This window comes from Struthio camelus, chromosome 19, assembly GCF_040807025.1.
Source record: "Struthio camelus isolate bStrCam1 chromosome 19, bStrCam1.hap1, whole genome shotgun sequence".
NCBI lineage: Eukaryota > Metazoa > Chordata > Aves > Struthioniformes > Struthionidae > Struthio > Struthio camelus.
Window position 1 is genome coordinate 136394 of NC_090960.1, and position 26554 is coordinate 162947.

Here is a 26554-nt window from a genome sequence, read left to right on the forward strand (position 1 = left end):
TTCACAGCATGGACAGGGAAGCCAAATTATTTTTCTGTGAAAGAGGTTTTTGACAGAGCCAAAAGGGATATATGTCTCTTATGTACGTCCCTGTCCTGTGATTTAGTTCCCCCCCCCCCCCAATCCCTCCTAGGTTGCAGCTGATCTACAGAAGACAGAATATAGGCTGCATGAAATTGAGACTGTTCTTTCTGCCTTGACTGTTGAGAGAGAACAAACATTCCAAGCACTTTGGAGTCATGATATTTTACCTGAAGGAGAGAAACAGGTTAGGCAACAATTAATGTCTTGGCTTGGATGGATTCGTAATGAGATGAAAACCCTATAGGGCTTGTTTCCACTGGACTACTTGTAAGCAGCTCATTTGAGACACCCGTCTAACTCAAAATAGAGACACATGTAGCCTGGAATATGTGTAGATTATGTGACACGGGATTCGTTACGCATCTGATCCTCTCCTTTCCAGCAAAAGGAGCAAACCAGATGCAAGAAAAACGTTACTCCAAAAAAAGGACAATGTACTATAGTATTGTGGCACTTCAGGAAGAATTATTTGCTGGTGTGTTCCTGAAGCTCTGTGTTAGTTGCAGTTCAGAGTAGATTTTGAAGCTATAAAGCTAAAATTTTAATTGAATGCTTTACAAACAGATAATTCTGGAGACCTACTTGGTCATTCTGGGAAAGCTTTCTTGCTAATTTTGGTCATCATATCCCTTACTCTTCTGGCAGAGATGTATCAAGAAAAGACTTTCGTAAAGAGTGAGAGTAGAGTGTAATGTGTGGGGTGCCCTACTGAGCAGTTGCCGATGCTCAGAATAAACTAGTAAGAATATATTATCTGATCTTGCTGAAATGAAAAAGCAGTGTTAAGCAAACCTAATGTTTTCTGAATACAGAAAATAGTTTGAAGGTACTTCCTGAAAACAACTTTTAAATTAAAATAAAAAGGGACAAAAGTAGACTGGTAGCAAAAACTTCTTATGAAGAAGATTGCTCCAATTTCATCTGAAACTGGACTTGATGCAAAAGCTATATACATGATCATTCAAATGCAAAGTGAATCATGGTTGGGGAAGGGTGGTTCTTCTACTGTAATCTGACTGCTACCGTTGTTGACAACACTTTTTCATTGTCACACTTTTTTGTTGTTAATATACTTTGTCTCTGTTTTTGACCTATAGGACACATGGTACCCATCTCGGTAAAACCATTTTTGCCTTTGATTTTTATGAAGGGCCATTGTTTTAAAAACAAAACAAACAGCAAAAAAAGTATTCCGAACTGGAATCTTTGTGCAGGGGGGAAAAAAAAAAAGTGAAATGTAAACAAATGGGGGGGAAACGTGTTTAAAATTGATAATACTTGCAAAGCATTCTTCAAACTTTTTCCCAAAGACACAGTAGTGTGTTGGCTCTCCTCTGGTTCAGACTATTGGGGCAAGAAAAGTTACAAATACACGCTGCTACAGTATCCTTAGCATACAGATCCTTTCTTCAAATTGGTCTGGGACCCTGTGAGAGCACTGGAAATGCTATGCAAGTCACATCCTGAAGACTAACTAAGCAACGGAGTTGTGAAAAACACCAACCTGGAAGTTCTTCCTTGGAACAGATTCTGAGTATGACTTTGCCCTAGTCCGGCAGCTATGGCCTTACTAATACCGTACAAATGCTCACATAAGGACAGATTGACTGCAAGCATTCTGTGCAGTTTTCTGGTCTTCTGTCTAGATTCTTTTCCGCTAGCAAAGATCTGGAACAGTTATATTTCTGGTTCAGACCTCAGTGGCTCAAATCTATGTTGCAGATTGATATGGAGTTTTGGGCCCTAAAATTCAGAGCATACCTATGTAGATGTACTGGTACCTACTGCTGCCTTCCTCTTCGTGCCTCTTCAGCCTTCCTTTCCCCTCACCTACCTTGATAACCTTGGAGAGACTGTAAAAGCAGAGTAGGGATTATTCACATCTTCCACGTTACCCCTGTACTGTAAAAGGAGGAAAGAGCCACAGGAGAGAAATGAGCTGTAGCACAGCCATTGCCCTTATGAAAGGGAAACTTAATTTGAAGGCCATTAGATTCCCAGCTTTCAGATCACACTCCCAGAATAGCCTGATGACTGGGGAAACAAGGAGACTGCAAGAAATGGGGAGTGATGGAGAAGACTGAAAAAGGAGTTGTGTTTTTTGAGGCAGTGCAAGGCATAAAAAGTTAAGATTTAAGTATTTTGCTGACCTGTCCTTTGTACAGGGGCTCATGGATTGCTTTTCCCTCCCAAGAGGCAGGACTGCTGCCTTGCAACAGTTTTGGGTTAGGGTTGAATAAAAAAAAACATTTGGAACTTCTACACTCAGCAACACAAACTAGCAGCATTGAGCGCGAATGTTCCAAACGCATTAAACTGTTTTTCCTTTCTAAAAACATCTCGTCTGGGCTATCTGTAAATCAAGACTCATTTAGTGACTATATTAGTGTATGTTCCACAATTCCATGAGTTTCTAATACTTGCATACCAACTGGTATCAATGTATCTTACAAGGCTGACAACAAGCATTTCCATCAGTTAGAGAGGATTTTATGGAATGGAACCTAAACTTTGCATTTTGATGAAACCACCGTTATAACACACAGTCACCCATTTAATGCAACCTGTTTAAGAATATTGAAGTCACTAATACTTTGAAAGAAGAAATGGCAGTAGTGGTACTTACTGTCAGGACCCTGTCGTGTATTTTTTCAATGATGCGTAGATTCTACCAGGAAAACATTCTGAGGATTGCATTGGAATTTCAAATGATCAGGAAATGTGCTTACCGGTTCCTGTGTGTTGGTTGTTGGGCAGGGAAGGGGGTGTTGTCATGTCTATTTTTTCTTTTTTTTTTTTTTTCTTTTTTCCCCTCTCCAAAGTTGCAAATTTGGAAACTGAGAAAGACATGTGAGAGGAAGCGATTCTATATTTGTCATTTTTGTGGGTTTTTTTGGTTTTTTTTAAGCTTTCCTTAAACATATGTTGCTGACTACTGTCAGACATTGGATGCTGGAGCAGGCAACCTTTGGTGTAACAAAGTAAAGCAGTGATCAAAGTTTATGATTTAGAACATTTCACATTCTTGTTCTGATTAGAGCATCACCTTATTCACGCACAACTTTGTTTCCAAGCTAAATCTCTAGGATGATCTTCAAGACTGTTTGCAGCCTATGGAGAAAACATCAGACAATTCCCCTTCAAAAATTCTTGAAAGAGGATGATTCTGGGATGTATCACCCTATAAGCAAGCTACTCCTATTTTATGAATATAGATTAGTGTTTCTACAGTAGTTAAAGCAGCTTTGCCAATCTTTTTTTGGCAGACTTTTCAATTTTGGAAGTCTGTAGGGACCGACAGTTGCTCATCAGTTCATGCTTTCGTCAAGTATAATTCCAAAAGTCAGACTTCTACTACAGATGCTCTTTGTGAAGGCAGAGCTTCAATTGGTATCTGACAAAATTCCTTTTATTTTGTCTGCTGTTACGCATAATACCTAAGACCATCTAAGCAACTACTTTTTAAGGAAAGCCAGTGTTACTTATTTTACACATGAATAAGCACTTAGAGTGTCTAGATGTTGTCTAGATGTATTCCATACCCCTCTTTCCTTTTTCCAGTGTAGCAATGGATGTCCATCCTCTTTATGATTTCAAGCAAATGTCCTCCAATGACACGAGAATTTGGCAGGTCAGAAAGGGGATTGCTGTTGAGCAAATGAATTCTTTCAAGAGCTGGGATATGAGAGGGAGAGACAGAGAACAATTGAAAGAACAACAGAGATAAGATATAGCCCTCTGTGGCCCTCTTCTTCCCTTTCTGCGCCCCTTCCCATCTCGGATTCTCAGCATACCACTTTTTTCTTAGGCAAATCCTCAGAATAACCAGATTTTTCTTCACTTTCTGTGTTTTTTTTCCAGCAATCTGCTAATAGATTGAAAGTGTTAAGCTCCTTGTGTGCAGTGTTGTGGAGAGAGGATTTGTGTTGCTCATCAATAAAGATTGTTACTATTGTGCTGTAATTTTATTTTATAGGTATGTCTATGTGATGATAAAAGTTCTCTTAGCAAGGATTTTCCTACCTTGGAAGTACAAAAACTTCAGAAGCAGAATGACAACCTTCGGGCTACTATTGCACAAATGAGGAAAGAAATGGAGAGTCTTGATGAGCAGATGCTACCCTCTCATCCTCTGACAGAAAACAGACAGCTTGCAGAGCAGGCTAACACTGGCATAACTACAGAAATCTCAACACTTACACCAGGTAATGAGGTGGAATGGGATGAAGACATTGTTACATAAGTGTTACGTGCACCTTTCACACTTTTTTTTTGTTTTGTTGTTTTTTTTCCTCTCCCTTAGGGAACAAATCTTGACTTAGAAATCTAAATTCAGTTAAGGAAGCTGAAAATTAAAAACATCTCAATAAGAAGTACTTCATAACAAATGCATTATAATAAATAAATCTCAATAAGATACTTTATAAGACATAATATAAAAATACATGAAATTCTTATTTTTGAAAGTTTCATGCCCTATATATGTGTGTGTATGTGCATATATACATACATACATATATTACACACACACACACACACACCCCTATATATATAAACTGTCAGACTCATCCCTTTACCAAATACTGCCGTAGTTGGGTGACTAATAAAATTTTAGTATCACTTAAACATTTTAGTATATTGTATATCCTTTGTGGAAAACACAAAATAGAACGTAGTTATATTAGAGCTGAAAGCTGATAACATCAACAAAAAATGAACTGCAGAAGTTATTATATCCATTACATATATTATTATTTTGTAATAAGTTTTCACAATTGTATAAACTTTGTTTTCGATTGGCACTTGTGCAGGCCTGTTTGGAAACAGAAAAGGATTGTATTTATTTGGGGGGGGGGAGGGAGGGGTACACATTCTTGTGAATTTTGGAATTCTGGAGAAAATGGAAAAGGAAACCAACTGTAACGTGGTAATGGAATAACCAGCCCCCATCTGTTTTTGGTGTAATAATAATAATAAATTAGGCAAGGTATAACTCTTTCAAGGTTATCTTTCAAAACCTGTGCAGAAAGGTAGCCCTGGTTTTTATCAGTTTTTGCCAGTTATTTAAATTCAGGTAGATAGCTGTGTTGTACATCTGTTTATGCCTCATTTATGTAAACCTTTAACTTCTGAATTTATATTTCAGAAAACTAAGATGGACTTGGTGAAAGGTGTTTTGTTGCACCCTGTGTTTTGCTGTCCAATATGCTTCTCTGTTTAGATTTTGCAATGAGAATAAATCTGTCTTACCAGTTTTCAGAATTTATTTTAAACTGCTACTTATGCAGCAATGTGAAATGACTAGCTAATTAAGGCTGCAGAGGCATTTTTAATAAATATAAGCTTATTTTACTTTTCAGTTTTGTTAGTAACAAAATAATGATAACTAATTCAAGAAAACCTGTTAAATAAAAAAATTATTTCAAGAATAGTTTTGTCACAGGCAACTAAAGTTAGTCCACTGTTTTTGGAGATGATATAGTTTAATATTAAAAAGGCTTACAGCTGTGAGAGCTTCGTGTTCTCCAAGAAAACCAATGATCTTTATCAGTTGATAAATGTAACTTTTCAGAAATTGATTGTGCATTTTCGCTAGGCCTTTCTTCAACTAAAATAATCTTTCTGATATCCCTTTAAAAATGTAGATGGAGATTATATTCAGTCACTCAAAGAGATGATAATGTTAAACCTAAAATTTAAGGCAATGGCAGAGTAACTTGGAAGAGCGCTTCTGATTTCTGAGAAGTCAATTGTTCTTTCCACTGGCCTGCCCATGTACACCAAAATGTTCAGATTCAGACTTCCATTTTTACTGGAATTTGAAAATGTTTCAGGATTAGTTTCAATTTATTAATATGCGTGTTTTTTTTTTTTTTTTTTACCTGTGATTGAAAAGCCACTATATCTTAACTATTCTTGTTATACTGAGTATTGCCAGTTTCCTGAGAATGATTTAATAATGCAGCATTGGAAGAAATAACTTTTGTTTGTGTGCTCCTTACCCATGAGTTGACTTTATATAATCACTTCTGTATTTTGTAGCTGAATGATGTTTGCATATTGTGAGCTTGTACTACTTTTTTTATTTCTTCAGCTCTGTTTAAAGTATATGTACTGAAACGATATGCCTGTCTATTAACGAGACTAAGTTCTGATGCAGCTGTTGCTATGAAAGGCTAGACTATATATATATATATATATACACACACACACACGTGTGTGCACACACATACTCTCATATTGTACTCCTCTCTTCTTTTAGGTTCATCATGCACAGACAAAGTTTCCACTAGAACCACTTTAAACAATATCAAAGTGAGCGCTGCTAACTTGGATTTAATAGTAAAGCCACACAAAGAAAAGGTATGAAGGTGTTTGAACTACCAAAGATAACGTGTGTGGTTACATAAATACTATATTACTTTTGTTTAAATATTAAAAATAAGGTGCTATATACACCTATATGGTCAGTTAGTAAGGAGTGTAAGTTAGATGAGAGCCAGCAGTGATTTTTTTCAGCCAAATTTATGCTCCTTCTGTCTAGGTAATAAATTTTGGCTAGTCATTCCCTGGCATGAGTCCTTTCTGATTTTTTTTTTCCCCTGCACCCCCAGCTCTTGGAAATATGTCAACTATTGAATATCAAATCTTCAAGTTTTCCCTTGTAAATCCATCTTTTAGGTGTGCATGTACTGAAAATCTTTCAGTATGCCAGTAACGAGGTGAGTACAGATGGTGATGTAGGTAGTGTGCCGCTACTGGAGTCTGGGAGAAGTTACCGTGAAACTTTGATTTGACACAGATATGCAAATGAAGTTGTATTCCCTTTTTATTTTATGGAAATATGAACCTGAGTCACATCTGATTGTGCCTAATTTTTCTCTTCCCAAATTTTCTTTGCAGCCTCTTCCCTTTTCCCCCTCCCCTTTTTTTTTCCTTCAGGTAAAGAACAGGGGCAGTTGTACATATTTAAATTAATATTCCTTTAGGAAATTCACATACGAACGTTTTCACAAAATAAACGTAACAGAACTTAACTATCATACCTACACTGGGTGGTACTTAATTTACGTCTTTTCTGTAAAGAACCTCTGATTTGCCAGCTCGTTGAGCGCTCTTTTTCAGGACCCTCACTAGGGGCAGCATGGCTGTGCCTGCGAGGGCAGCGCAGCCCAGCAGCCACTGGAGCCCCACTTCTCTGTTCCCTGTCCTTCCCCTGTGGGACAGGCGACCGTGAGTAACTCCATTATGTATGGCTCGGGGAAATAATTGAAGGCTAGTGTCTGGAGCTCTTGCCACCTGAGAATTCAAAACTCACTGGCTCCAGGAGCATTTTTGTTCAGCTCTGTCTACAAATGTAATTCCTATTGTGTTATTTTAGAGGTAGGAACAATGCATGTCTGTCACACTAAGGCCAATCTCTTGGTAAAAAATTACTAAAAAATGAATTAAAAGCTGAGACAAATACTGAATACTATCTATGGAATAAGTCTCTATGTTCTTCCTGTTCGAGAGAGTTTATGGTGTAGTAAAAAGAGCCTGGAGTAAGATAGGTTAAAATGCAATTAAAAAAAAATAAATTTTCTAACTTTAAACTACTCCATATAATCTACTGTGTTTCCTTTTAGCTTTTTTAAGTGTTAAGACTGGGCCAGCCTTCTAAGTTCAAGAAAATGGAAATAGTAACTAAGTAATAAATAATGGCCATAGATTACATTAAAAGGTAATAGCTTTAAGAACTGACACGATATCAATGTTTAAGCAAAACTTTGGAGCCCTGGGAAGCTTGTGTGAAAACATGCACAACCCACCCTAAACAGCTAATGCTTAATCGTAATTGTGTCTATTTGTTGAATACGTAAGGAGTTTTGTTTGTTCCTGCTGCAAAACTACATGTAGCAAATGTGCCAGTATAGATTAAATGGATTTATTTCTCCTCTTTGGTCACTTTCGGAATGATTAGATGAAAACTGATTTTTGTACCAATTGTTCTTTTCTGTTGCGGAAAATATTTTACAAACCACTGTCCAAGATGCATTTGCATCTTCTTTGAGTTTTTTTTTTTTAAGTGTGGAAGGAGCCTTAAAAGAAAAGTAGAGAGTGGCTTTGTCGTGGGGACACAGAGATTGGAACTGAACATTCTCTATGCCCAAGATAAATCCTTTACTTCATGATGCTAAACAGTAATTGAATGCTCAGGACTGGTTATGAGAAACAACAATATTTTTCAGGCAGTGATGAGCATCTTTGGTGTGAAATACTGTATTACTTATGCAGTATGTGTATAGGCAAATAATGACACTCTAAATGTGTGGGCCTAAATTTACAGTGAACAAAGTACTGGAACTGTAGTCAGTGCTGTCTTCATTGATGTTGAACTAGCATTTTCCTGTCTCCTACACACACAGTTGTGTTTTATTTTTTCTTCCTTAGCACATAATAAGCCTTCTTAGGCTTAGATTGGTTGATGAAATAATCCCGAGACTGGCTTTGGAATAATAGACAAAATATCATCAAAATTCCTTATTGTATTTTAAAAGTCCTTGTCTCTTAAGAAGCGCAGGGGTAGGGTAGAAGAATGATGTTTTTTAATTGCATGTTAAGCATGTGCTTAAGGCTGTAACAAATTTCAGGCAAAAATATTTCTACCGCAAGGAGTTTGAGGTAGAAAACCTCAAACATCTGTTGAGCAGTGATGGTAATTAAACACAGGGGAGCAGACATGAGGTCTACCCAAGGACACAGTGATAGTTTTCTTTTTCCACTTAGTGTAACAGAGGTTCTGGGACTGTATTCTCAAAATGGTAGACTTCACAGCTAAAATGTATCTTAAGGAAAAGAGGAAATTTTATTGCATAAACTGGTTAAATGGGCATATAGACTTTTGTCTGTATGTGTGTCTGTCTTCCATTCTTTTCATATCTATTCTTAGGAGAATTTTCTCCTTTTTTTTTTTTGTTTTTAAGTGCCTGTCTTTTCCATGTTTCCTCTCTTTTGTATTGGTAGAGTTTTACACTGGACATGGGGCTAAAGGTAAAAAGATTTCACCTGAAACAAATTCCTCTGTGCTTGCTTTTATGTAAAATTCCATGAAAATATAAGTTTAATGAAAATAAAAAGATATTTCTGCCCTTGCCCTGTGGTATACTTCTGCCTGTTGGTACAAGGGGGGGGGTAGTACATAGCCTGACAGCCAGTGGTACCATAATTGGATGCGGCCCTGAAATCTCGTAATATTGAGCCGCAGTGCTTTATTTTCACCAGCTGTATGATGAGGTTAGAATGTAATAATTTACAGCTTCTTACATTGATTGCTTTGATACAAATTGCTGTATGTACACCAAGGTAGTGATCTTCCCCCCCCCCCCCCCCATGGTGGTCCCTTAATATTTTTACATATTCTTGCCCTGTCCTTATTTCTCCGCCTTCCTCCTCCATAATGTTTGTGTACCTGTGTGCTTTCTGTGCATGCTTTCAAGAATCTCCTCTTTTATGGTAGAATTATCCAAAAAGAATAAAAGAATGTTTGGGAGTCGCATAATGCCCTAAAGCTTCTTCCACCCCCCCCTCCCCCTCCCCCAGTGACACCTTAATCAATGTATACTTGTTGAATCACAGTGTTAAGGGTGATTTAGTTGAAAGTTGATTGAAATTATACAATTACAATTTAGCAGTAGTTTATATGTGGAAGTGTAAATATAGAGCTGTAAGAGTTTTGCAAAACTATTGTAATGTGTGTGAAATGATTACATACTTGTGGTAATATGTAGCATTAAAACAAGTCTGTAGGGAGAGGATATGTTCAGTGAATGGTGAGTATTTAAATGACTATTGAAAATGTCCCCTCTGTAGTAAGGGAGCTGAAAGAGGCCACCATACAGCTCCTAAAATGAGATTGTGATATTTTGAGTAAATACTGTATCATAACGCATATGTGCAAGTGGGCTCAGTTAGGGATGCAGAGACAAAACCAACTCTAGAATCTTTATTTTGCAGCCTTTTTTCTTCTAACGTTGTTGTATGTCATACCTATTCCTCGTGTGTATGCACACGCAGATCACAAAGAAGAGTTTGTGGTAGCCTGCTATCTGCTATGAAGTCTCTTTTTTCACATTTTATCTTAAAACTAACTGCTCTCTAATGAACAGTTGTACAGTTTTTAGGCTACATGTATTATTTTACATTTACAGTTAACAAGATGGAGCATACTTGTGGGAACGTCACAGATCACAATAGCAGTTTTGTCCATGGTTTAATTTGTTCTGTATTGCTAACAAAAAAAGTTCAAAAATGGACCTGCAAAAAATGGGCTTCAGAGTAACTTTACACTTTTTCTCCACTGGCTTCTAATGCATGTTTGTACCAATCTCTAAACCAATAGACCACACTTTTAAAATATCCATTATACGTGTTATCTGTTTTTTCAGGGGCCAAAAAACAAAGTTCCTCAAGAAAAGATGGTAGATCATGGACAACAGTTGTCTGATGTAGGGCCTGGTGATGGTCTTCCATATTGGGTGGGTTGCAGTCTACAAGGAATACGGAATAAACTGAAGGAAGCAGCGAAAAAAATCTTGATTTTAAGCCAAGAGAAGCAGCAGCTAATTGAAATGGGAAACAGGCTCAGAGCAGAACTTGGAAGGGTATCAAAGGAAGGTAAACTTATTCTACAGAAGGATGCTAGCTCATGTATTTAGAATAAAACTAAAACTTGGAAATAATTTCATCTTTTGAGCTGGAGAGCGCTAAGTTTTGATATGAAAGCCAAGTGCTGGACCTGGCGGATCCTTGAGCTGGACAGTTTCTGTGAGACTGCAGAACTAATTGTTACAAGTAAAATTATTCTGTGATAGACGATGCAAAGATAGAACGAGGAGAGGCTGTAGGCAGTAATTTTGGGAGGATGAATATTCTGATGAAGGATTCCCTGGTGCTTAGATTCCGTGTGGGAACTGGAAGTTGAATTAAGACTTTTCTCTTTTAAGTGCAGAAAAAAAGCAGCTTATCTTTTGGAATAAAAACTAATTTCTCATTAAAATGGGAAAGGAAGCAGAATAGGCTTATTATGGAATAAGCTTGAATTGACAGTAGATAGAATGTAAGTAAACTTCACTGTAGACATGTAAATTCTGTGTAACAATCACTGTGACAGTGAAGCAAAGATTTAAAAAAAAAAACACTAGCTGGAAGAGGTGTTTCTAAGCCTGTTCTCACAAAGTATTGAATTCATCTGCGATAAGAAGCTGCTGTGTTCTGTGATTCATTTATACCTGCTGTAAACACCTGCAAGGAATGCAATATTGATGATGGAATAACAACAGCGAGTGCCTTCCTCAATGTTTTCTCACCTTTTACAGGACTTCAGCATCCTGTTAGCTCTAAGTGCTGCACGGTTTGTGTTGCCTCTGGTAGTCTTTCTCCAAGAGAGCTTGTCAAAAGAGTACAGTGTCAGCTTTCAGCTTTAGAGCATCTACAGTACAAGCTTGCAACACAGGTAATGACATACTCTTCTGAAATTTAGGGATACTGAGCTGTTAAGGCAATTCTATTTCCATGTATATAACTTTCCTTAAAACTCCTTGCATTTGGGCGTTTTGAGCTAAACCCAGTAAAAGTCCTCCTTTGGTTCCTTGGAAGATTTATACTTAAGGGATTATACTTGGAGCTTGAGAACTGCGTTTTTTAAACATGGTATTCATCCAAGAAACTTCAGAAATATTTGTGTTAATGCGGCAGAAATGCGTTATTTATTCTGTAGAAGTGCTGAATTACAAGTATGAGTTTCATAAAGCTTAGTTCTAAATGAGTAAGATAATGCCATTTGAAGGTATTTGCAATATGTTCTAAGATAAACTTGAAAATGATTAATCAGTGAGCATATTTCCAAATATAAACCCTGGTGGGATTTTAAAGCACTCTTATCCGAATTATTGCAATAGCATGTTTACATATATGAAGATAGAATGTGTAACTAACCTGTCTCTAATCTTTTATAATTAAAATAAAGTTTTTAATAGTTAAATTACAATTTTCCTCAGAGAGACAAATGCATAAATCTTGACTCCCCCAAAAGTTAGTGGCAGACCTCCCAATGACTTCAGTGGAGTCAGGATTTCACTATGTACTTTACTTAATTGATCAGCAGGTTTGTTCCTGTGATGATTGAGTCAGAGCAGCTGATTGTCGTTTTAGTTTTGAGGGCAGTAAACGATGTTATTTCAGAAAGGGTGAGGTTGTTGCTCTGAGGCGTACAACTCCAGTAGAATTATTAACCAAGTTCAATTGGGGAAATACTTCCTCTGGGAACCTCTCTGGGTGACCTGTTCCAGTGTTTGATCACCCTCCCGGTGAAGAAGTGGCTTTTTTTTCTTATGTGTGAGTGGAATTTCCTGTATTTCAGTTTCTGCCCGTTGCCTCTTGTTCTTGCATGGGATACCACTGAGAGGAGTCTGGCTCAGTCGTCTTTTACTACCCCTCCTACCTCCTCCCAATCCCTCCAGAGCTTCCTTTTCTTGAGGCTAAACAATTGTAGCTTCCTCAGCCTCTCCTCTTATGTCAGATGCTCCAATCCCTTAATCATCTCTGTGGCCTTCTGCTGGACTCGTTCCAGTATGTCACTGTCCTCCTCGTACTGGGGAGCCTGGAACTGGGCACAGTACTCCAAATGTCATCACACCAATGCTGAGTAGAGGGGAATAATCACCTCCCTCGACCTGCTGCTGATGCTTTTCCCGATGCAGCCAAGGATGCCATTGGCCGCCTTGGCTGGAAGGGCACGTTGCTGGCTCGTGTTCAACTTGGTGTCCCCCAAGACTCCCAGGTTCTTTTCTGCTGAGCTGCTTTCCAGCCAGTCAGCCCGCAACCTGTTAGATAGTAAATGCAACCTCTTTGCCCTTTTGTGGGGAAAAAATGAACTGAATTAAAACCTCGTCTCTAGTATCCTGCTTATTTTTCATCCCCTCTCTGTGAGGGGAATTCTTATTTGTCTTAACTGAAACCAGCAACAAGTTGAGATCCTTTTTGAGGATCATTAGGATTGATCCAGGAATATGTAAGAGACTGAAGTATAATGTTTTCCTTTTTGCATACAAAGATCTCTGTCTATGGTAATATGAAACTACACAGGAGAAAACCCTATTGTGTTGCCAACTTACACTAAGAAATCATGACTATCAGTCAGTTATTGGAAAATTTTACCTTCCTGCTTCAGATTAGTGAAGGAAAAACATACTCAAAAAAACCCAAAAGATGGAATAACCACATGTGCATTCTAAGCATGCCATCTTGTATTATTTTGAGTTACCTGGTTGGCCTAGGTTTGTAACAAAGCTATATAAACCATCTAGCTAGCCAGTTTGAATGAAAAATGAATTTCCTAAAAGAGTCAGTGGTAATAAATTCTAAGGAACTTTCAGATGTTCTTCTTTTCCTTCAGTTCGGAGTGAGATTAAAGAAAAAATCACCTTAGCCTCTCCAGTTGCTTAGAATAAGTGCTACAAATTAGGTAAATGAAAGTTATGTCACTCAGCAGGTACTAATTTAACCGCTTATGTGTCTGGGGGGTGATTCTTTTGTTTTGCAATTAAGTTCTGCCTAAGACAGTTGTTTTTTTTTTTTTTTCCTGCTAAGCAAAATAGCACTGCAGGTGAACCATGTAATTATAACCATGAGGGATGTTAGCTGAGCTGCAGTAGTTAGAAAAACTTCTGGGTTAGTAGATTTAAGAGAATAGCGTAAAAAGTTGAAGTCCAAGGACTATCCAGCAATTAAAGTTGGGAGCAGGTGTTGACGGGGTCAAGTTCAGTGTCCTGCTATCAGGCCTGTAGGCAAACAGTTACCCAGCTTTGCAGAAGATTGCTATTCTCTTGGATAGAGAATAGCAGTAAAAACAGGTCATACTTGATTGGAGGGCCTAGACTTTTGAATGTGAAAGGAAAGGGCTCTCCAAGCATCTGAGGTACGCAGCAGTATTTCAGCCACGCAGCAGTATTTCAGCCTGAGAAGATGCATGTTCAGGGAAGAAAATGGGTACACGTGTTTCTTGGCTAAGGTGAAGCTCATACTCAACCTATGGCAACATTTTGCAGTATGTTCTAAGGAACATGGCAGGGAAGAACTCTGTGTCTGGAAGTCCCATCACGAGGGCTTAAATTTCTCTTAGCTTCTTCCTAGCAGATATTCAGCAGGAGGTGCACTCCCATGGAAGGTTTAATAGAGAAACAAATTGCCTCAGTTGCAAAAGGCTATGACATTAAAGTCAATTAGAAACTTAAAACAGGTTGCCTGAATGAAAATAAGATCCTTCCTTACCGCCATTAGTCAATGAAGAAGTTTTAAAGGTTGCAGTGTGAACAGACACTGTAAACAATCCATCAGAGAGCGATAAACTGAGAAGGCCATATGGTGTAACCTCTGCAGAGCTAATGGAGGCTTATTCTTCCTTAGGTATAGCAGATAGTTCTAAATTTCTGTTATCTTAGACTATAAGAAGTCAGTCGGGTAAGTGGAGCACCAGCTAGAGAGTGATCTGTTTTGAAAAATCTATCTGTTCAAGTTGCTTTGACGTCAAAAAAATTGGTGAGGGCATCAGAAATATTAGTTAGGACACAAAATAGTGAAAGCCATCTAGGCTATGAAGCTGGGCAGACTCGGATTATATTTAGATTCTATGAGAAGAGATCTGGGAACGTGGTGGTGTTTTGCAACCCTTCATTGATGATCTGCAGTCCCGATCAAGAACTGTCATAGCAGCACTGTCACAAGAAGTATTAACATCTTGTCTTAGTGCGAAGAAGGTTGTCAGAGGATGTCCCTTCCTCCATCCTAGCTATTCCTCCCCAGTGGTCTTTATGCTGAACATAACCTGCTGCGGCTTCAGCTCTTGCACTGATGCTGAGCTCCAGGAGGTTGAGCTTCCAAGCACTGCCATTCAAGTGCTTGGGTTCTTTCCCCTGACCTCCCATTTAATCACTCTTATTAGCCATGCTACGTATGCTCCTGTGTTCATAACCATCATCATCCTTATTAAAAACTGTGAGAAACTTATTACTATAGGCCAGAGGTCGTACTTACAAGAATTTCAATCTCAGTTACTTTATGTGATGGGCTCATATCTTGTTTCTTTAGTCTATGGCTAAAGACTTTTTTGATGTTTATTTTAATCTCCTTTGAAAGGGCTGAAGCAGTTAACTTTTCATCAGATCTCACTTTAATTGCTACATGTTGAAAGTTCGTGAAACTTTGATTTTTTTTTTGGCTGATAAATCTCTTTTTTTAAATACTGCTCTACAAGTTTTCCTCTGTAATTTGATCATGGGAATAGATGAAAAGGAACAACATCCCTGTGACTATACACTTGAGTAACAAGCATGGTGATAGTAACAGCAGTAAGAAATAGAGATTGTGAACAGATTTAGTACAAAGTTATTAGGAGGGAAGATTGGGCCCTGTTGATCCAAATAGAACGCAATTTTATTTAGTATTATTTATAACAGATTAATATATTGATAATAGATTATTTTTAATCTAGTAGTGTAGCAGCATTACAGCTATTTTTAGAGGTTGTAGGTTATTTGTGTTAATGTAGCATTTCATAGAAGGAGCAGCAGTACGCAAAGCAAGAGCATCTCTCAAGAATCTCCTCTAAATGCCTGCTCTAGCTTAAATGAAGAAGCTCCAAGCAGCTGTAGGGAAGAAATAGAATTACCATCCACTGAGCTACAGTGCAGTTTTATCATCAAACTTGCCCTCAGTGGGATGCTTCAAGTGTAGTTGTCCAAAAGTCATTTTCTGGAAAACTTTAAAAAAAAAAAAAAAAAGAATATATATATATTTTTAAGTTATTCATTGTTTAAGTACAAAATAGTATTTGTAATAGAGCTTTATTCTACTTAACGCTTAAACTAGGGTATCTCGATCACTTTTACCATGTTAAAATTCATCTTCTCCTACAACCTTTCAAAATTAAAAGTGACATCTTTCTGTTTCTGCTCGTCTCTAAGGTGCTGAAACCTTCCATCTTTTTGAAAGCCAGGATCCCACTATTAGGTTTAACCAATTACCAGATGTCTTTGATATGAAGAGTATGCATCTTTGTAAGACTATGTTTGAATTTCACAGGTTCAGCTAGATTCCTCTATTGAAAGTTGTTGGCCAGAGCAACAAAAGGCATGTACATCCTCAGAGCTCATTGAAAGTCAGCCACTCAGGGAGAGTCCTAGTCGAGCCCAGCAGGTCTGGCTTTCTTCATCTAGAACGCATAGTTCCTGCCAAGATATTTGGCACGCTTTAGAAATGGGATCAAGCCCTTCTATTCTCAGTCCTCAAAACAACACTGGCCGAGGTAAGCATGCTTTGCAATGTAATCATAGTATTTGACTCTTCTAGAAGAATGCAAGTACAGTAGTGGATTCTGCCCCCTTCCACTATTTTTTTTACATGAATGCTACTGGTTTTATAGTCCTGTAATCACCATCTGAAGATCTAATGAGTTGTTTAAGGTACTTTCACTCTTGCCAGAAGAAATATTTTGCCAGAAGACAGTGTCAGGGTTGGAATGAGAGGAGAGGATAAGACCTAGATCACAGACTGAACATTAATCAATGTTACACAGTTGCGCAGAAAACATAGGTACTTGGAAGTTTTAGCAGGAATGTTGTTTATAAGACAGCTGTAGTAATCTTTTCACTCCTACCTAGTTCTAGTGAGACATCTGCTGGAGGTCCCATTTTGGGGCACTGCATTTGAACGATATGGGTCAACAGGAGAGAAACAAGAATGAGCAGAAGTCTAGAAATCATGATTTTAAAAAAATGATTGAAGAAGTTGTGATTACTTAGGGTGTAGAGGGGCAAAATAAGCATAAGCAAAGAGGAATGAAATACACTAGTAGTTCCAAAGTTTAGCTTCTTCGCATGCAAACTGTAAGTGAACTTTCTAATGGTAGCCGTTACGTTGAGCACTGTATTGCAGATGAATGTTATGTGTTTCCCAAACTGTTGGTCTGTTCATTAAGTAATACTTCATCGGCAAAACTTTGGAAAACTGTTCTTACTTCTGCTATGGACAGGACAAAAAGTAATGTCCTTAACTTGTGATAATGGAAAAACTGTAGGAACATCTAATACTGGACTGTGTTACCCAGGAGGGTCATAGACTCTTCTGTATTGAAGGTCTTCATAGATTCACAGATAAACATTTCTCCAGAATATTGCAAGTAAAGGTGATTTGTTTTGTTTTGGATTAGGAGGGGTAGCCTTCAATAAATTATTTCTTAGAATGCTATGGGACTTATGTATGAGGGGCTGTTTATTATTACCATTATTATTCCTGAGATCTGGTGATAGCTGTGGAGTAATACTGCAGCTCTTTAGACTCTTAGAGTTAGCTTTCTACTCATAGTGGCCTGTTACCATTACAGAGATACTCCTGTGCAGTGATAAAGGCCAACCGCATACTGGGCTGCAAGAGTGTAGCCAGCTAGTTAAGGGAACTGATTATTCCCCTCTGTTTGGCACTTATCGAGGCCGCATCTGGAGTACTGTGTCCAGTTTTGGACCTTCTGGTGTGAGAGAGAGTATTGACAGACTGGAGTGAGTCCAGTGGAGAGTCACTAAGATGGCTAGGGGGCTGGAGCATATGATGTACAAGACGAGGTTGAGAGGGCCGCGTCATTCAGCATGGACAAGAGAGGGTCAAGGGGGTGATCTGATTGCTCTGACTAGAGAGGAATAAGCATTGTGACGTTTTGCCCAGAGAGGCTGTGGAATCTTCATCCTTGGAGATGTTCAAAAACTCAGCTGGGCAAAGACCTGGGTAATCCGATATAACTTTGAAGTTAGCCCTGCTCTGGGGAAGGGGTTGAACTCCAGGTCTCTAGCGGTCCCTTCCAATCTTCGTTACCCTGCTTCCGTTTTTAAGCCAGTGTATAGGTGCAGTGAACCCTCTTCAGTGGCACACAAGAGCAAAAATAATTGGTATTTAAATGGGCTTTCACAATGAAAAATGAGTTATAAAAGTGCAATTATTCACAGTGACAGTGTATTGCAGGGACAAACTAATATGCATTGACAGACTTGTAGGACTGGAATGGAAGTAGTGCTGATGGTCGTGATTCATATGCTTTTTTGTGGGGCTGGGACTGAAATAGGAGGAGTATTTCAGGTCAGGCCTATATTGACAGGATAAGCAAAAGGAAGTCTTTGAAACATTACTGATAATGCCATGCAGTTTCATGCTGCTGTATGTATGATGCAACACCACTGGCAGCCTTACAAGGACATCGGTTTCTTAATGTCTAGAAATTTCCAGCCACAGTTGCAAAACTTACTGTGAGATTTTTGGGGTCCAGAGAAGAGCCAAGAAGAGGTTACTGATGACATAAAACAGGCAAAACGACATTAAGGGATGACGTTTTCCCATGTACAGCCTTAATGTGTTCTGTGCATCCAGTTTCACCCAAAAAACGCTTAAGAGAGGAGCTTCTTACTCATTACATGCAGGCCCTGAAATACTGCATTGCAGGAGTAGAACTTCGAAAAATTCTTTTTGTGTTGCTTAGCTCTCTTCTCTAGGAAACTGGCCAAGTGGTGGCTTAATTCTGCTAGATTGTTGGTTAGTTTTATACATTTCAGAAAACAACATTATAAAATTAAAATCCTCCTTTTCTGCATGTCTGTGACCATGTTTTCAGAGCAGTGTGTACAACATTTTCAAGGAGTTCTGCTTCTGATTTTTAGCAGAGACCTGGATAACTTTTTTTTTGTGCCTGAATTATGGAAAATTAATTCAGTCTTTCTTTTTTAAAGTCACTCATTTGAATTTAATATATTCATCAAACATATGGTTATAGTGGAGAGAACTATCATTAAGACTGCACGACTGGCTACTGGGCTTTCAAACAGAAGTGACGCGCACAGTTGAAAGCTCAGTAACAAAAGATGATGTGGAACAGCAGCAAGCAAGTTAGATTGCTCATTCAAGCATTTCTTTTATAAGTTCAACACTATACAGATCTTTCACACCAGTAACAATGTTTTACGGACACTTCTGGTGAAACCAGATGTAGCATGAGAATTATTTTCTGAACCTATTGAACAGCTTCATTCTCCTTTCATGTACAGTGCAGGCAGTTGGGCCTTAAAATAGCTGGCACTTCAAATAAGCCTTACTATTTGCTGTATTTCCAGCATATGACACGATTCATTGTGACAATGTGTTTTGGGGTGTTTTTTGACCTAGAAGTTAACACTGAATCACTGAAATGGACTCTTACATACTTTGTTCATCTCGCTATCAAATTCCAAACTCATGGAAGTTTTCAGTTGAGTTAAAGGACTAAGAAATATTCTGATTTTCTCTCTCCTTACTCTGCCTACTGATATGTAGTTTGTACTGTAGGAAGGAGATGGATTAAAATAAATTTTGTGTTAATTTTGCAGATAAGTAGAAATAAGGGGTTTAGAAAGAATACAGGATCCTTGTACAGTTGTTTTTCATGGTACTGTATTATTGAAAGGAAAAGATCCTGCAGCTGAGGTAGACAAGCGCAAGCCAGGCTGCTACTGAAAACATCAGTTACATACAGAAACTGTACTAAATGATAGTGAGTACACTTCTGTATTTCCTTTCTGTGCCCTGTTCTAGGGGTTGGGAGCAGGTGGGAGACTTTGGCTGGTGGTCCATGACACATGCATTTTGAATGCTGATGACAGGTAATCCCCAAAGGAAAGTTGCTTGTCAGAGGAGTTGTGGCTTTTCTCCAAAAATCATTGCACACTTATCCAACAGTGTGCTTAGCTTCTGTATAGGTTGCAAGATTTCTCTATTCACTCGTGGGTTACAGAGCTTTTCTTAGATTTAGGAATAAATGTTAGGGGAGAGGAGGGGAGTTCTGGTTTGTAGAACGTTTCGAAAACTGGAATTTTTTTCTTCAAGATTAGTTTAATAGAGTTTTTACTTGTTCTTGTAGGCACTTCTTTTTTTCTTCAGAAAAACTAAGACAAGAAAGCAAACACCACCTATTTAAAATTTGACTGACCTTTAGACTGAAGCCAGTACTGTTATTGATGCATTGTGTTACCATGTGAAAAGCTCCTGATCAGCTGTCTCTCCTTGGGTCAGCAGACTAGGGTCAGTGCAGAGGGAATAAGAGCATAAGGCAAACTATCTGCACTAAGAATGTCCCAACTAGTCACTTGTTCTGAAGAAACTGAATACGCTTTTGAAGTAGATGAGACTTCCTATTTTCCATGCCAGAGTAGGGCTCCAATTGCGGTGGATAGTCCCAACATAAATTTGGAGAAACCCCACCCCCACAGCTATTCAGGACCGTGGTCCTTTGGATATTAAAGTTGAGTTTATGTTGTAGACTAAGGAAGAAAGAGACTGAGCTGCTTTAAAGCAAAGTAACTTTTCTGGTTTACTACTTGAACTTAGATACAGGAGTTTCTTTTACTATAATTCTTATTGTTACTGTTAGTTGCTGAGCCCTGTGGTCTGAAATTCTACACTTTATGGATCAAAAGTTATCTTAAATGTTTCCACACTAGACAGAATTTCAACAGCTTTGATATCACTGACAGTTCTAAGAGCAATCCATGTGGGTAAAAAGCTGGCCAGAGAAAGAATCTGGTAAAATATTAACAAACAGAAAGAGATCTGCTTCTTTCTGGCTCCAGTTAAAGAAGGACTGATGATTTCTCTTCCGTGTTAAATAAAACTTTTCATCTTTGAAGTGTTTCACAAATATTAACTAATCTCCTAGTTACACATTCTACACTTAAATGTTCTTCTCCTGAATAGGAACTGTTTGAGTTGGTGTTCCTTCAGAAGTGCTGTTAGCCCTAAGTAAATAGCTAAGGACCAGTTTTTAAAATGAAGGCTTCAGTTCTGGGAAATTTCATTTTGCTCATATAACATGTCTACTTGTATCTCTTTAGTTGCAGGGGGGGGAAAAAATCTGTGTATTGTAATCTCTGTCTGACTGTAGTCAACAGAGGTCAAACAGAAGATGAGTTGAGCATTTCGGTAATCTAAAGTTTAGGCTCTTAACTATGTTCTTATTAGTTCTTTCTTATTAGCAAAGTTACTTTGAAAGTAAGTTAATGAACTTGTAAGTTGGATGCACTTTTTTTTTTTTTAACTGAAGATCCTTCATACAGGTGAACAGTTCTAAGCAGAAACAGTAACACATGAAGGTCCTTATTCAGTATTCTCTTAGGATATTTCAGTTTTAAATAGCATTTCTAAGGTTGCGTGTTGATTCTTTATCTTTTTCCGTGACACAGTATTATAGGACTAGCCTTGCCTGTTTGCAGTTTCATTGTTTTAAATTTCTGTATTAACACAGACAATCCAAAACTTTACATGCTTGCATATTTGTGATGGTGTTCCAAACACCTAACTAATGTATAGCCCTTACTAGTTGTAATTGCAGTGTCTCCACTGCTGTCAAAAGTGGCAAATGTAACAAAAGATTTTGGAAGAAAGGATGCAGGTGATGAGTGCCTCTTAGTGCTTGGTTATTTTACCTTTGGGTCTGTAAGATTAGGACCTCCCACATTTTTTCTGAAAATCGTTCCTTTGGTCAAATTCAAAAGGCCCCTCAAAGCTGAGGGAATCTTTCGCAACAAGCTGTCAATAAGCACCGCTGTCTATTTATGGACCTGACCTCAGTGCTCTTAACTGGACCACAAATGAGAGAGAGTCTGATCTGCTGCAGCTCCTGCTCAAGTAAAATAATCCTTGAAGCTGTATCCGTGTCATTTAAGACACAGCCTCCTGCACTTTTCTGAAATGTTGATGTTGTCATGAAATTCTGCTTTATCATCTGACAGATGTGGCAGGGGTCTAGGTAACGCACTGTAACTGAAGTCCTTTTTCCTGGAAAGAAAACACACACAAAGGTCTTCTGTGGCCTCGAGCATTAATTTTCTTTCGTATCTTCAACAGCCGTAGGTAACCACTAGGTGGCAAGCTGAACAACTTGATCTCACATCAGTAGTATACAAGTGACACAAGGGTCCGCTGAGCCTTCGCCACCTGTAATAATAAATGCTATCAAGCTGACCCAGTGCAGAGATTTCACATTCGTGGATGAACAACTGGTTCAAACTAAGCCTGAATGTAAAAGTGATTTTGAAAAGTATACAGTCACAGTGTCATGTTTAGGAGAGAGCTGTAAAGCCTCAATTGATTAATTCATTCCATAATTCAAGAGTGGTTTTGATTTCCTTTGTGAATAATGCTAAGCTTCCACATAGAACTTTTTTCAGACTTTCTACTACGTTCTGTTGACTATAAAAATTTATCTTATCCTGCTAATAACCTATCCTTGACAATTCGTGCACCTTTCTTCCTTGCTCTGTGATTGGATCGTACCTGGGACTGAAGCCTGTCATGCTCGGAACGTTCCAATTTGTACAGAATACTGTAGCGGATGTTTTCGCAAATAAATTGAGCCTACTTTTGCTGCCTGCTTTGGATTCCTATAGCAAATCTGAGGTTAAAATATGAGTGCCTTAAAAAAATAAGGATTAAGTGGCTGGAGCCAAGCACCTATGAACATTACTTAAAGCTTACAATGAATACTGTGATTGACCAATTCCACTTATCCTACCTAATGAAATCTGTGATAAGATTAAAGTTCATTTAGTTGGAGAGAGTGTTTTCAGAGAATGGAGACACTGCAATGTGAACTCCTGTGAGTATTAAGACCAGTCTCCCTGCTTCCCAACCTAAGATGTTACTTTTTCAGTTAGTCCTTCCTAGTACACACTAACATTTTAGATAAGTGTTCCACTGTGTACACCTTCCTCTGTGAGAGAGGATGAAAAAAAAGTGCACATAATGGTGGTAATGTAGCTTTAATATACAGACAGAATGAGTTTAGAATGAACAGAAAGAAGAACCCAACAGGAACAAAATAGAACATCCTAAGTTTCTTCCCTCTATACCTTATTCCCTTATTAAAACTGTGTTTGCCTGTACTCCGTTGTCTCACATGTGAAATTATTTTAGAATTATGAGATTGGGACAGTTGCATCTAGTGGTTTGCTGGGTTTTGCCTTTGGGCAGGAGCGAGGTATCCCTTCCTCCTCCCACCCTGTCTTCTCAAGTTCAGACTGTTCATTGCAGCAGATGGGTAGGGTGAAGCTTCTGGATGTTACATTATTTTGATGTAATAGCATAATTACAAATTTTCTCCAGCAAGTCATGCCTAGTATTTGTGTTATGAGAACATGGCATTCCTATTAAAAATCCTACAAGACTTTCACTGGGTGGCGATGGGCTGCCATATAGAATATGTTCAAGGCAGAGGCCCTGAAGCGTTCCATGATAGGCACCTTAAGCTTTCTCATTGTTTTTCAGTTATTAAATCTGACAAATAAAATGACTTTTTTAGAGTACTGTGCCCTGATAAAGGGATTCTAGTAATGAAACAGCTTTGGAAACTCAGCACTGGTGCCTTCTTCTGAGCAAGATGTTGATTTGACAGAGATTTTTCACTCAAGCCCACAGAACTACCTTAGCACCTTTAGATCATGCTTCTCTTAAAAGATTTTGCTGCAGCTCTCGTGGCTGCTGGTGATTTCTTTGAAACATAAGGTCTCACTGTTGCAGCCAACTAATGACTAATTTATCACCATTTCACAGCATGGGAATAAGTAGGTCTAACTATATCATGTTATCCAGTGATGGTATTGCTTTGATTGAAACAAATGTTCTCTCAGAAGGCAGAGAGGAATGCGCTTGTAAAATGTGGTGTTAAAAACAGCTGAGCAGATAGTAGTGCTTGAACTGAACTTCCAGACCTTCCTTCCTGTCTTCCTTCCTCCTCTGTTAAGCAGGCCAGTGCTAACTGAGGATGAAGGGGTACAGATGAAGCAAGGATTGAGCAGGAGATGCTGTTGTATTTTTACCGTCAGCTTGGCAGGCCTTAATGGACAGTTCTATGCCCCCTGTGTTTACTATTGCAGAAAGGTTCAGTTGCCCAATATAAGACTTTGATAATATGGCACTATGAAGGCAGTATAGTTAGAGGACAAGATAAAATTATTTTCCTCAACTATCCAGTCTTATGATTAAATACAAACATAGCTACAAAATAATTTTATTTATTTTTTCGAGGAGTGGAGTTTGAAGTGATAGATAAAACTGAGATGCCTGAAGAATCTCAGCAAAATATTGAAGCCAAGGATAAAGTTGAAATGCCAGCTACACTTTTGACAGTCACAGGAACCAAGTTGGAAGTTCAGCAGAAGTTAAAATCCAGGAATTTGTCTTGTGCTCATCCCATAAAGCCAAAAAAATTCTCTTCCAACATGGCAAAAATCCGTAACTACAACATTAAAGACTGATTTCTTTGTTGGCAGCAAGTTTCATGTCCACACTTGCAATTTATTTATTTTTAAACCCATGAATCAGATTTAAATATTGGCTTTGGTGTTCATTTTTATATGCAAAGTTGGGATATTTGGGGCCGAAAGAGCGAACAAATGCTCTGTTTCATGCTGCAAGCTAAAATAAAGGATTAATCTGCGTACGTGATAAGATTATCATCCTTACTGTTAATACTGATTTATTTTAATTATATATGTTAAATATTGCTTGCATCATGGATTTAGAAATGCCCAGTTAATACACATGTAAATCCTTTTGCCTTTAGACAAAGCTAGCAGGTCTTTAGCAAATATTTTGTTGAGAAACTGTAGAGGTGTTTTAAGCTTAGAAGTGGGATGCGTCAACCTACTTGTTTTCTTATAATTAACAATGCGTTAATCCTGTGCAGCTCTCTTTCCACTTGAGAGAAAGGTAGTTGAAAAGATTACACCTGAATTTGTATTGTATCTCATCTTCTGTAGTTGTTTCCACCTCCTGAGAAAGAGTATACAGTCAAAAATCTATCATCACACCATAATACTGTTTTTCTTTAACAAGAGATTTCACAAAGTTTAGAGCAGCGAAGAACATGTTCATTAGTAACACTTAGAACCTTTCAGAAGCGCTATAGGAAATAAGTCTTAAAACAGATGAAGCTAAAAGAAAACTTGAGTGAGTTGTGATGGAATGAGGAATACCTGTGTAGTTATCAACCATACCAGGACACTTAAACAAGTGATCAGTGTAGTTGTGTCACGAATTCCAGCAAGAGGGGGCTGTCTTGAGGTATTTCAGCATTGAACTTTACTGCAAGTGGTATCAATGAAGTGAACTGTAGTTCTCTGTTACTGCTAAAAGCATATATAAAATCTAAACAGAATTAAGGAAAGATGAGAGCTACTCACCCACCAGTACTTTTTTCTGCAGCGCTTTTTGTTTTAGAATTTCTTCCCTGGTAGTATTTGCAAACAGCTGGTCCCTGTAGCATCTGATAATGTTGTAGTTAATCATTTTGAGAAAATTTTGAAAAATTATTTTTCTACTTCCTGTTGAAAATGTTTTGCTTCAGTATAAAGATGCTATGGTATTATAATCAGATGCTTAAATCCCCAATTAAATTGCATTGGGACGTTATCAAGCCAATATGAGACCTGAGGGATCTTCTGGGCTTCTTTCTGAATCGTTTTATTACTTGAAAGTCCTGTCATTGGATTCAACATTTGACATTGTTCATGAGCCAGAACAACATGATGCATTCCCTTGAACCAGGCCGTGAATGAGCTCTTTCTGCAGCTCAAAGCATAGTGGTTTCTAACAAGCACAGGAATTTTGGCTGAGCTCACCCCACAATTAGAGCTCTCATTGGATATTTCTAGAGCACAATGTGTAAATTCCAAAATTGTTATTAGCTGCAGGTTATCCTCTAAAGTAACTTTTTTATTTCTGATTCCATGTTTTTTTATTGAACTGTGGAGATGCTGAGTATTTCCGTGCAATGAGATCCTGTGCATTTGCAGTTGTTTCATTAAAAGCAGTGTCAACTCATTAGGAAAGGAGCAGTTTGTTCCGTAATCTTGGTAATACCACATCTGAGCTTGAAAAACACTGCTCTGTATTTCTTATATCATGGATATAAACTCCTGGGCTGCAGACTTCAGAAATGCCTTTGTGTGTGTGGTTTTTTTTTTTTTGGAGGGGGGAGTTGGGTTTGTTTTGTTTTTTACTATTTCAGCTGGCATGCCTGGTCATGTAGACCTCTTGCCAGAAAGGCAACTTTTATTTATTTATTTTCCCTGAGAAACAAGTTTCCTTAAGGCAATTGTAGGTAAGGAAAGAAGACAGCAGTTGATTCACAGATGATACTGTGAATGCTATTGAATTGTACAAAGAAAGAAGAGCCTATAAAAAAAGAGAATTCCAGCTGTTCACAGAGCACTCAAAAGGTAAAACTAAGATTAAAGGTGCAGTACCGATTGTTGCTAGGGGAGAGTTAAAAAAATTATGTAGTATTGGGGATATATGGATAAAGGCAGAAGTTCTGCTTATAGAAGGTCATAAGCGAGCTGTGTTTCGAACCAGTGGTGCTTTG

At 38.2% G+C, this 26554-nt stretch overlaps 1 protein-coding gene across 31 annotated transcripts in view; it reads left to right on the top strand.

Annotated features, from left to right (window-relative positions):
- Positions 1–26121, top strand: part of CCDC57 (coiled-coil domain containing 57) — a 59191-nt gene extending 33070 nt beyond the window's left edge. For 24 of the 31 annotated variants that reach the window (XM_068913945.1, XM_068913952.1, XM_068913944.1 and 21 more), the window contains 6 exons: positions 4061–4289; positions 6347–6447; positions 10512–10740; positions 11442–11578; positions 16204–16426; positions 24214–26104. In XM_068913945.1, the coding sequence (XP_068770046.1) occupies positions 4061–4289; positions 6347–6447; positions 10512–10740; positions 11442–11578; positions 16204–16426; positions 24214–24443 (1149 nt within the window). In that variant the 3' untranslated portion in view covers positions 24444–26104. Of the gene's footprint in view, positions 1–4060; positions 4290–6346; positions 6448–10511; positions 10741–11441; positions 11579–16203; positions 16427–22035 lie in introns of all 31 variants that reach the window. The other 7 variants (XM_068913966.1, XM_009668792.2, XM_068913957.1 and 4 more) reach the window with 4 other exon arrangements.
- Positions 26122–26554: the final 433 nt, after the last annotated feature.